At 37.3% G+C, this 12,565-nt stretch overlaps 1 protein-coding gene across 4 annotated transcripts in view; it reads right to left on the reverse strand.

Moving 5' to 3' along the window:
• Window positions 1-5,629: 5,629 nt before the first annotated feature.
• LOC126840973 (uncharacterized) overlaps window positions 5,630-12,565 on the reverse strand; it is a 34,678-nt gene continuing 27,742 nt past the window's right edge. For all 4 annotated transcript variants that reach the window (XM_050577085.1, XM_050577086.1, XM_050577084.1 and 1 more), the window contains exons 12-17: window positions 8,660-8,765; window positions 8,360-8,588; window positions 8,097-8,290; window positions 7,853-8,008; window positions 7,590-7,751; window positions 5,630-7,502 (exon numbers count right to left, since the gene is read on the reverse strand). In XM_050577085.1, coding sequence (XP_050433042.1) covers window positions 7,247-7,502; window positions 7,590-7,751; window positions 7,853-8,008; window positions 8,097-8,290; window positions 8,360-8,588; window positions 8,660-8,765 — 1,103 coding nt within the window. In that variant the 3' untranslated portion in view covers window positions 5,630-7,246. The remainder of the gene's footprint in view (window positions 7,503-7,589; window positions 7,752-7,852; window positions 8,009-8,096; window positions 8,291-8,359; window positions 8,589-8,659; window positions 8,766-12,565) is intronic.

Genomic DNA, 12,565 nt, shown 5'->3' on the forward strand with positions numbered 1-12,565 from the left:
CAATTCCAACGGATGCAAGGCTCACGATCCGGCCACCAACCAACCCGTCGACATAGGTCAAGTGTACAACGCCGGTGTAGTCGAGCCGTTCGGGATGGCAAACGCCGTTCTGGCCAAAAAGAACAAGTATAAATTCCGGTTGCAGACGTTTCAGAACGGGAAAAAAGGATTGACGGCCAGGCAACGGCATCGATTCACCGAGCTGGCTTTGCGTCTCGATGACATGGTTGCCGGCAACCGAGCTGCGGTGGCGGATACCTTGCAAACGGCCTTTGGACTGCAAATGCCTTTGGTCAAATGTCTTCAAGATTCGCACCGCAAAAGCTCGGCATCTTATGGCCGTCTGGCCGAACACATTGAAGATCTAGCCACGTTCCATAACGCCGTACTGAGCGCGTTGAAAGTAGTCTTCACGCGGATCGTCGCCAAACACCTGATGCACATCAGGCCGGTGGTCGACGCTGGTGGTTTTGTGCACAAGTACTTGGCGGTCTATTGTGAGTGTTACAACGCCAAAATGCTCCAACACCTTAAGGAGTTTGCCCGTTGCACGGGTTTGTCCGCGGATCGGCATCTCCGAGACTTGGCCGATATGCTCGACAAAGATGTCTCGCGTTTCAGCCAAACACAACAGATCGACGATCATTTGGCGCGCATCTTGGAATTTCAAAAAGAAACGGCGGCCGGTTGCTGCAAGGGGAGTGTAGTACAAGTGCAATCCACGCCCATCGTGGTCAACGACCAGCTCATCAAGCAGTCCATAGCAGCCGTCGAAAAGGTCGCCAGGGATTTCGAACTGAACGCTTCCAACCACCGTACGATTTTGCATTCGTTCAGAGAGAGTCTACTCGCTGCAGAAGTATTCGTCAAGTTTGTCAAAAAAGTCACGGACAAGGTCGATTTCGGAGTGATCGGTTCGTTCGGTTTGGTCAACAAAACCAAAGCCTTCCAACTGCTCACCGTGTTAGAACTATGATTAGGCACCCAACATAGTCTTGTAGTGCTTGCAAAAATATCTACATAATAAATCACATTATAACGTTATGATATTAGTTTAAACGCGTTCAATAGTTCAATCTTATATTCGTTTTGATTTATCCGTCTACCTGCCAACGCATGTTATTGCCAAATAAATAAAAATTTAATATATTTAAATAAAAAATAGTATCCATAATTCTTGTATTGTTGAACTTACGTTTGTTAACCCCCGATCTAATTCCGGGGCGGATCTAAATAAATAAAAAACGAGGAGGGGATTAGAAAAAAACGCACTTAAAATGCATAATATTATAAGCTATAGTCATAGAGTCAACGTTTACTTAGTATAAACAATACATACATTTATAATTTCGCTTAAACAGCTATTATAAGACCATATGGGTTGAACTTTTCCGACAACTATTTTTCTTTTTTTAAAACTATGTATCCGAACTAAGAAATAGATAATCTATACGCGTGTACATTGAATTGTGGGCCATCTACATTTTTTTTTTTTATTCATTCGCTTATTGTCTTTTTCCATATTTTTAAATGTTAGTATATGATAGCACACACGCGACACTTATGTGTAAACAACACGAATGCAGAGTTCTGTTTGTTTGTGGCGAACGCCTAGTCTAAGTGTCGGTTGTCTGTTTCCTTTTGGACAGTTTTCGCTGTTTAAAAAAAAAAAACACAACAAAACTGTGTTCGACGTCGACTAGGCGGCAATAACAAAATAAATAAAACGGATTTTGTAGACTTCTATTGTTTGCCTTAAACAACAATACATTGCAGTATAAAGAAAATAGACAAAACGCGTTTATAATAGTAGTTTGTGCGCGGTTTGCACTGTGACGATGGTTGGGCGGCAAATATATGTTCTGTTGTTGTTGTTGTTGTCCGCTGTCAGTTTTCGAGTGACGGCGGTCGTGTGGCGTACCGACGACGACGACAAAGCTGGGCTTTTGGAAACTGTAAGCTGGCTGCAGATATTCGACCGCGGGTACGCTTACCACGAGCGTTCGAACAAAGAAGACACGAGATCCGCGCGAAGCCTGACCGAGCTCGTGCGGCGGTCGTACAAAGAGCTCCACTGCGGCTACGCGTTTTTCGCCCTGTTGCACATGCGCTACACCGAGTACTATCTGACGAACCCCGAAAAACTGTCCACGCTGAGCGACCGGCAAGTGGAAGCCGGCGTGGTGTTCACCAAAGAATCGGCCACCATGTTGGCCGTCATGCACCGGGACAACGACGACGGCGAATGGGACGGCATCGCGGAAATCGTGTGGCTGTTCCACGTGTACGCCGAGATGGTGGCCGAGTTCGTGCGCAAATATCGGGTCGACGCGAACAAGCCGGACGAATGCGCGGTGGTCGACGCTCACGGTGCCGTCGACATGCTTCTGGCCGATTTCGTCAGGTCCAACGATTGCAGAGCGTTGGACCCGGCCACCGGGCTGCCCACGAACATCAGCAGCAGCAGCTTGTATAAAACGGCCAAGAGGAAAGACATCAAGACCGCAAACGCGGAACCTGACCTGCGCGGACCGCGGCGGGCTTTGGAAAACCGCCAGAGGTTCTGGCAGCAGTACCAACACAACGCCGCAAACGATCTTACCGGCGACGACCCGGAACGGTTCTCCGTCGAAAAACTGCGCTTGAACCACGTGATGGACGACCAACCGTTGTTGGACGGTTTGCGGACGGCTTTCGGCGCGCAGCTGGACTGGGACCCGATCTTGGACAGCCTGGAACGCTCGTACCGGGACAGCCGGAGTCCGCGCGGCCGTCTGACCGGCGTCGTCGGCGCGCTGACAAAGTTCCAAAACGATTTCGTCGACTTGCTCAAGGCGATCGCGTTGCGGATGGCCGCCCAGCACTTGTTGTACATGGAGCGCGCGGCCTCCAAACACAAGCCGTTGACGATTTCCGCGTACAACCGGCGGATGGCCAGTCTGTTGGCCGTCCTGGCCGAACACATTGACCTAAACGACGACGGCCATTTGAAACGGGTCGTCGACATGATGACGGACACGCCCGGCCGGGCGGAAGAGCGCGTGCAAGAAATACTCAGCTTTTTGCAACAAGTGTCGACGCGTATGGGCAACGGCGTGCGGCTCGCCGTCGACGTTGCGGTCGACGAACCACTCGACCAGAAGTCGACGAACGCGATCGAACGTGTGGTCAGAGATTGCAGACTCGTCAAGTACTACCCGATGAAGTGGATTTCCGTGCCGAACAGCTTGTTGTGCGCCGAAGTGTTCGTCAGCTTTGTCCAGAAAATTACCTACGAGGTCGATTTCCAAGTGATCAACTGGTTCGGTCTGCTCAAGGAGTCCAAAGTTTTCGACCATTTTACACGAATAGAATATTGGTTTATTTCTTTTCCGAAATACTTACTTTTCGAATAAGATTAAAAAAAAAAGGTTTTTTAATTGCATTTATATCGTGTGTCTGAGAAAACACAGATACAGTTTTTAGAGTAATTTTAAGAAAAATGTCTATTCTAGTTTAAATTCTTTTGCTTAGCACCCTTCATAAGTAACGGTTCTAATATAGATTTTCCGATTATATAAATCACTATACAGGCGGGCGACTGTCCGTTGAAAAAAACATTTGACTTTAATTATTTTATTCGTTATTCGTTAAATAAATTTAAAAGACATTATCGAATAATATACTTGTGTTAACTTTTCAATAAATACAAAACACTATTTCCAATTTAAAATGCTATTGAGATGTTAAAACAAAACAATAAATGTGTAATTATCCAATCATACGTTGTACTTTTAATGAATTGTAAAAACCAAAAAATAATATGCTAAGAAAATTAATAAATATTTGAGTTTTCAACAATAAATAAACCCTACTAAAAAATTAATCTTCAATTCGACGTTTAAAAAACCGAATAAAACTTGCAATTTAAACCCAAACACGATATTTGTACTTGTTTTCAAGTGTCGATTTAATTTTCAAGGGTGATCCTTTTATCATAATATATTTAATTAAAATCGAGAAATTTAATCAAAAGAGTTGTTTTTAATGATTAACTTTCATAATAAAAAAAACCAACCATCTTCTATTTTATTTTATTGTGTAGGTAACACTTAATTATTTAATACCACATAAAAAAGTCTCAATTATTTATTTTACAAACAAGCATACCTTTGTCAACCTTATTTTTTACTGTCAATAATTTTAAGAATAAAATATAGTCGTAAACAAGTGTACAATTTCAAATAATTTATTCACACGAAGAAGTCTAAGAAAAATATTTGTTATCAAAACAAAAACAAAAATCACCTCTTAAAACAGAAGTGCCAACTCAAAATACAAACGCCTGAAACAATATTAAATTTTGTTTTAGTTTCGGTGATTTAAAGCAAAAATCATCATTAACCAGACACTGTTGTTTTATTAAATACATATTATTTTTAAGTTGCATTAATGTTATTTTCATATTTAACCTAACCAAATCTAACATATTATTTTAATTCGAAGCTATCAACTGAAACTCATCTAATTTATAACAAAACCTTTCTCAGATGTTCATCTATGCGCAATATTCGTATTCATAAAATCAAAATAAATGTAATTTTATTTCGCACCTCGTTTAGACGCCCACTCGAGATTAAACAAATAATTATTCAACAGCAGCTGTTGGCCGCGTTTATACAACACAACTAGAACACAGCACGCTTTGAAGACATGCAAATTTGGCATACATAATGACAATTATTGTAGAACTTTTACCGTTTAAGTTCAATCGGTGTGACGCACACAACATTGGCTTTGGTTTGAAAAATAATATATTCCAAATAAGTCGGCGCAAATAACGCTATATTATTCGTAATCGCGTTTGACTGAAATTGTCGACTGTGTTTTAGCTTCCATCCATAACAGTCCACATCTAAATCCACATTCAAACAAGGTTTGAGTCACTTTTTGGGATTTTCCGTTATTCGCGGCCAGCAACAATTTGTCGACAAACGAAGGTGATTAATAAATTAACGTTTTCTTCTCTAACGCGTGTAAAGACAGCGTGTACAACAATTATATACTCTAAAACAGTTGTTTTGAAAACGCGCGTTGCTTTATGATTATGGTAATACTCATGTACAGCACACAGGTTTTCATTGTGTTGTTATCTGTTGGCGAACGCCGTTCTGGCCAGAGAGAACAAGTGGAAATTCCACGATTTGACACGGATTCGAGAGTTCGCCGAGAATTGGTCTGGAGAAAATGAAAAATCCCAAAAAGTCAACTCGAACATTTCGAATGTGTATTTTAAAGACTACTATTGTGGACTTTCAAACTTGAAATTTGTTTACGTTATTTTGTCATAGGTTTTTTAAATAAAAAAAAAATGTGTACATTAAAAAATATATATATTGGTTTAAATCGTGCTTGGTTTGATGTGTGAAGGGTTAAACTGTGCTGATTTTCTATTGCTGTTTTTTTTTTTTTTTTGCTGTGTCTGGACATATCATAAAATTATTAACAACAGTCGTCTGCTCATTACAGACTAGTCGTATGATAATTACAATGTTGACGTTTCAAACTGAAATCAAATCTTTTTTTTACAGAATTCGCCATCAAAATATTATATGTATTTGTATAAAGGGTAAATAAAAAAAACTGGAGATAATTTATAATGCCATTATATTTTGATACAGGTACAATTAATCATACGTTTCAATACTTTTCAAAATGCTTCACCTGGCTATTGCGCCACTTTGGTATTTTTTTTTAATTGATATTACATTGCAACAACTATGTATTAATTACGATTAACATAATATTGTAATAATTATATGGTATTTATAAATAAACTATTTATGTGGCCTCTTTTTTTTCAATAGTTTAATTTAATGACAAATGAAATATTAATATAATATTGATATATTTTTCGATCGATATAAAATAATATATATATGTATATATATATAACTGGTAAGCGTACATAATATATCGCGGTTAATATTATAATATTTGGATTTTTCTTCTTCTTTTTTTTTTTTTTATACAGAATAAAAATTTAAAAAATAATCATACCAAGTTAAAAGCAGTCTTATTTTGTTTAATTAAAACAAACAAAAAATAACAAAAAATAAAATCTTAGTAGAAATTATAAAATACAATATTATTTAAAAACTATAAAACCAAACGAATGAAAAACATTTATATACAATACGATAAAATATTATACTATCCTAAGAATTATATAATAAAACAAAGCAAAATATTAGTCGAGCGTATTCTTTACTTAAAATTTACTAAGTGCATACTAAATTAACGACTTTCAAGGGTACGACGTAAGTGAACTATCGGCGAATAATAATAATACACACGACGACCGTTCGGTAGCAGCACGAACGATCGACGTAAAAAAACACTGAGGCCTTATATATTCCCATCGGTTACTTTTGTTTACGATTTGAACATACAAGGCCTCAGCGGCTAATAATAAATCCGGTAACAAAAAAAAAAAAGCCTTACAAAATAACGGTACAAGATATTTTGTGGAAAAAAAAAAACCTTCCTTTTTTAGAAATTACTAGCTATATTATTATTATCACTATTATTATTATTATTATCATTGTTATTATTATTATCATTATTATTATTATTATTATTATTATTGTTATAACTGTTCTTTTTCAAACAAGTTTAAAGTAAAAATCGTTGCGTTGGCCTATTTGGAAATGACCCGACTTCGAATAGCGAGCACGAGCAGACGCTAATTTAAAAAAAAAAGTAACACATTACACATTATGATATGAACGATTAGTAGTTAACTGTAAAATAAAAATGACTTTTTTTATTATTATTATTATTATTTAACAAACAAACAACAAAACACACGGCAAAATTATAATTTTTTTTTTAAAAGAAAAAAAGCACCCAATTCCATTTAAACAACAAGTTCCTATCTTCTTTTTTTAAGCGCAATTTTGAATTCTTATAATAAAAAAAAAATGAAACAAAAATTGGCCAAACAAAATCGTTAAAAAAAAATAATAAATGAAATCAAGCCAAAACTCAACGATTGCACTTAAACCCTTTTTTTTTTTTTAATGTACAAACGGCGACGCGTCACATCGTCAGTCGAACATAACAGTCCGTACGTGTATAAAATGTACATAAATAAACATAAATTACGAAAGAAAAAAAAATGAGACCATTACATACAATACACATAAAGAAAAAAAGAGAACAGAGAGAATGAAAAATGTTAAAATTTCCAGATTTCGGTCAAGTTTCACTTAGAAACGGCCAGCACGGACGATCTGGGCACTAATCCCTTACGCGCGCCGCGACAACACAGTATCCACTTGTCGTCGACGTCGAGCACCAGCTGCAGCTTCTCGCCCTCATTGAACGACAGATGGCCGTTGTCGGCCGAAAGACGATGCGACAGAGTTCGCACGTATCGTACGGGCTCCTTGGGTTTTCGCTGCGGTAAACTGCTGGGCCGCACGGCTTTGGTCGCAGACGTCGTCGGCGGTTTTTTGGATCTGAAATAGGTCATAGCAAATATAATATAGTGCCAAAAGATCAAAATTTCAGTTTTAACGGTATTATTTTCAAAAGAATCATCTTACTTGGTGTTGGAAGTGGCAGATTCTATTCTACTTGTCAACGGCGAAGTCGGCGACTCGACTCTATGAGTGGCCGTCGTCGGGCGTCTACTACTACCGAAGAGATCCTGGATCGGTTGAACAGGTGAAAGGACTAGCCGAGGTATGCGAGATTTTGAAATTCTCCTACAAGGTAAAACGACAAATATAACAATATAATTATAATAGGTAACGATTAGATTTAAAGGTCCGGTTGTAGGGCGTACGATGTTACGATTGAGTTGTACCTTGATGACTTGGACGAGTCGCTCTGGGGAGAATCAAAATCGGGAGTGTCCACGGTTAGGTCTTTGGTGCTCAACAACTCCCACTTCATCTGCAGTCTTCTAAAACGATTTCCTTGCACCGGCTTCTCCGTATCTGCGTTGTTCTCGACCTCCACCCTATCGCGTTCCGACAACAAGTAAATACATTATAACATTTCAATGCAAACCGATTCAAGAAACTAATAATATTTTTTCAGTAACCAACCGTGTTCTTTCGTCTATGTTTTCAAGACGTTCAAACGCCGTAGCCAGTTTCGATCCCATCGGTACGCCGCTCCAACGTTTGCTAGCCGTGCTGGCAACATCGACAGTTTTGGACGAGTCCACGTACGACCGAGGCCTCGACGCTTCGTTTTCCAAAGTTCTGGCAGTCTTCTTCAACAACCAAGAGGTTCGGTTCTATGGTAAACATGAAAAATATTTTATCCTCCGGCCTACTATATGGAATGTGAATCGAAAAATAATTACATTTATGTTTGATAGGCTCTCGTGAAGTTTACGGCACTCGTAGAGCGGATCAAAGTCGGGCTTGTGTTTGGCCAAAGGTTTGGAGGCCGCGACGAGACGGTCGACTAGATCTCTGTGCAAAGTGCAGCCGAAATTGGCACGGACAAACAGAGCGTTACGGGTGTAGTATTTTTGCCAGACAGACTCCCTAGTTCTCATGTAGCTTAGCCATGCGTCCAATCCGCCAACGCTATAACGATAAAAAAAAATTCATTATTATCGCTGTTATTCGGGTATATTTGTAAAAGTGGCTTTACTTACTTCATTAAGCCGAAGATAAACGCGTTGAACTTCATTACACCTTCGTTGAGCGCAAGTTCATTGTTGATCTTCATGGTAAGTTCGTTGAGGGCTGTAGACAGTACACCTGCAAAGAAAAATCAGTTGATTGATTAACATGTTCGACAAGTCTAAATATAATTAATATTGTAGTATAATATTGTTTTTTAACAAAAATCTAATTTAATGTGTTCTTTTTAACTTTACTAAATTGGACAATATTTGACGTTAAATTAATGTGTGTGTAAGTTGTTGAATATGTTTGCCGTGAAATATGTATCATCAAAATTATAATTTATATAATATTATAAGTACATTTACGTGTATTAAGTATATTAGTATTTTGTATACTATAGTTATAATTTGTATTCGAAGTCCATGTCTTTGCCCGTTAGTTAATTTTGTACCAAAAATATAACATTGTTTTTAAATTTATACGTTGTTGGGTATTATATTGAAGAGGTGAGAAACGTAGAAAAAAAAAAGGGATTTTTTCAAAAACAACTTATTCATCATGTAAGTAGTATGAAAGCGTTTTAACAAGGGCGCGCCATGTTATTATTATTTTAAATTTAAGGACAACCCGACGGGTTGGTCATAATAATAGCTGCTGCTGTCGCGAGTGGATATTTCGTGGCGAATTTCGTGCAATTATCGAATGTTCACTTCACAAAACTTTATCTGCCAAGTATAATAATTGTGGTGTCAAACAAGCCGATATATTAAGTACAATGTGGTGCCACGGGCAATAAATCAAAGCGACAGAACGCCCTGGACAGTCGGTAATAAATCAACAGATAAAGGAATTCAATCAGACGGAAATAGACACAAATCACAAATCCCAACCGGAAAATAATACTCACACACACACACACGATTAGTACCGTTGCCATTATCGTTAATGAGAGTATAATAATATACAATTGAAAATATTATATATTTTTATTCAAAACGCTTTCGTAGAGAGAGGGGAGTGGGCAAAAATACTATGACACTCGTTCGTTGGAGAGCTGCACCACAGCGGACAAGGACTTAGGACCGGACTCAAGTCGCAGGGGTGCGTAAACGTGGTGGCGTCAACCACCTGAAACGGGTGTTGTACTTAACCTGGCAGATGACCGATAACCGCCCGTAAGTTTATGACCACTTAATTATAACTACTGTGTTTATAACTACTACTCGGTTGTGCATCGTTTATTACTTTTCATAATGTTTGGCCGCCCGCAACCAAACGCGGCCACATGGCCATTATTGTAATAGATTCGGTTACCCAAGAACAGGCGCCGCCGCCGCCATCGGTCAGGGAATTTTGGAATTTTTGAGAGCGAAAATTATTTGATTATTTTTTTTTTTTTTGTCAAACAACCTAACTTAATATAATCAGACCTAACCCAACCCAACCTAGCCTAACCCAAACCAAACCTAAACTAACCTTTGCAAACCTAACTAAAACACTCGAATTATTGATTTAAAAATAAAACGCTAACGTTTGGTCAAAGAAAATTGTTATGACAAAAATTCATATACCTACTACTAAGTTTTTTTCAAGACACCTGTTATGGATTAACTAACTTCAAAGGTATGTACACAATTTTAATCGTTCGTTTTGCCCATGTAAAGGTTTTAAGTAATGTGTTGTTGGCCAAATTCGTCGCCAATCGCTTTAGAAAATAGTTACAATTTTTCGTATTTATACATTTCTTTTTCATAAAATAGCTTTTGTCCTTTTACGATTAAATAAAAAAATCGTTCTTCATTATAATACTCTGACTTGAGTAACAGACATTATCAAAAAAGATACATATTATATCTAACTTTTCAATAAATAGAAAATATTGTTTCCAGTTTTAAATGTCAGTATCACGTTATACTTTTTAAGTACAGCAAAAACAAAAACAATTAAAAAATATATATATATTCCAATTTTTTAAAATAAATGAATCTTACTAGGAATACAATATGACTAATAAACTTAATAAAACTTCTCGATTGATATCCACACGATTTGTTTTTAATATTTTCAAGTTAATTAAGTTTTTAAATATGATCTTTTAATCATATAGGTATTAAATTAAAATCGAGGCATTAATTTGAAAGAGGGGTTTTAATGATTAATTAAAAAATACATATATATATATATTGAAGTAGAAAAAATATTTTAACAGTCACCACTTTTCTAAGCAATATATTAGTAACATTTTTTTTTGTTTTATTTAATCGTTTAAAACCTTATCAAAAACGTAAAATTAAATAAAACGTAAAATTCCTCAATTTATTTATTTTAAAAAACAAGTATACATTTGCCAACAATAATCTTATTTTTCACAGGCAATATTTTGAATAAAAAAAATATAGCTGTAAAGCACGTGTAAACTTTCAAACTATTCACACAAAGAACACCCCTTAAAATAGTGCCAACTCAAACTAAAGTATGAAAAAATGGTTGAAATCTAAAAAATTACAAATTATGTTCAAAATCAAACTTTACCTTTTTCATGTCATATACAAAACAAAATTATATTTTTTGTCACCTAAATTTGTTTTAGTTTTGGCTATTTAAAACAAAAATTAGTAGTCAGTTTTTTTTTAATTTTATTTTTAAGTTTCATTAATATTATTTTATAAATTGATCATCTATCATGACTTGTAATTTTAATCTTGTACCCTCACATAACACCTGACAAATTTTTTGAAATATTGTATTAAGTTTAAATAAAAATAAGCAAATATAATTTTATTTAGGCACCGTTTCAAATAGTTTATTTTATTTGATATTTTTGTCAGTTTTTATTTGATTTTAAAAATTTTAAATGTACTGAAATACAAAATTATTCGTTATTTAAATCAGTAAAAACTATAAATATTTTGATTTGCAATTTCATTCGATTATTGTATTTTATTTAATTCTTGAAAAAGAATAAATTTTTATTTGTATTATTTTTTTGAATTTAGATATTTAAAAAAATTATTAGATCTGTCACCTTAGATGCATAAAACTACATACACAGTAATAACTTATCTATTTAATGATTTTTTTTCATATTTATTTCGCCTTGCACATCACAAAATGGACAGGTATGTCGGCGACTTGTGATCAATGTTTATTTAAAATAATATTAGAAAAATAAAACATAACTGTTTCGAATATATTTCGTTTGCTTCAATGCAGAGCTGAAATGGTGTTGGCTTTACAACATTAGGAAATTAAATTTTGTTCCAGAGACACCGATCAGCCGCTGACAAACGAGAGCAACGGCAGCCGTGGCCGCCGAGACGAGGAGGCGATAGCCGGTAGCTCGACCGGCGGTAGCGGTGGCGAAGGAGGAACAGGAGGAACAGGCGGCAGTTGTGGCCGCCGAGACGAGGAGGCAACAGCCGGTAGCTCGACCGGCGGTGGCGGTGGCGAAGGAGGAGGAGGCGGCGTCGTCGTTCGGGAGTTCGAGTGTAGCAAGTGTGCGCGAAAGTTCCCGACCAAAGCGTTCCTGATCGAGCACATGGAACCCCACAGGAAGAAATGTCAGCTGTGCTGCAAGCGGTTCGTCCACGTCAGCAACCTGGTCAACCACGTGCGCGTGCACACGGGCGAAAAGCCGTACAGATGCGACGTGTGCCACAAAGCGTTCGCCCAACGGGGCAACCTGCGGACGCACGCCCGCGTCCACTCGGGCGACGCGCCTTACGCTTGCGACGTGTGCGGCCGCCGGTTCACGCAAGCCGGCAACCTAAACGCACACCGCAGCACGCACAGCCCTAACAAACCGTACGTTTGCGACACGTGTCCCGAGTCCTTTTGTCAGCTCTACCAACTGGTCAGACACCAAAAGAAACATCGATAGGAAGTTTATTTTTTTTATTTTTACACTTAAGACAATTATTTTTCTTTTTTTT

Source organism: Adelges cooleyi, unplaced genomic scaffold, assembly GCF_023614345.1.
Source record: "Adelges cooleyi isolate 19-005CV unplaced genomic scaffold, UGA_ACOO_1.1 ACOO_flye_CR_arks_rails_tigmint_CR_PRNA_376, whole genome shotgun sequence".
Classification (NCBI taxonomy): Eukaryota; Metazoa; Arthropoda; class Insecta; order Hemiptera; family Adelgidae; genus Adelges; species Adelges cooleyi.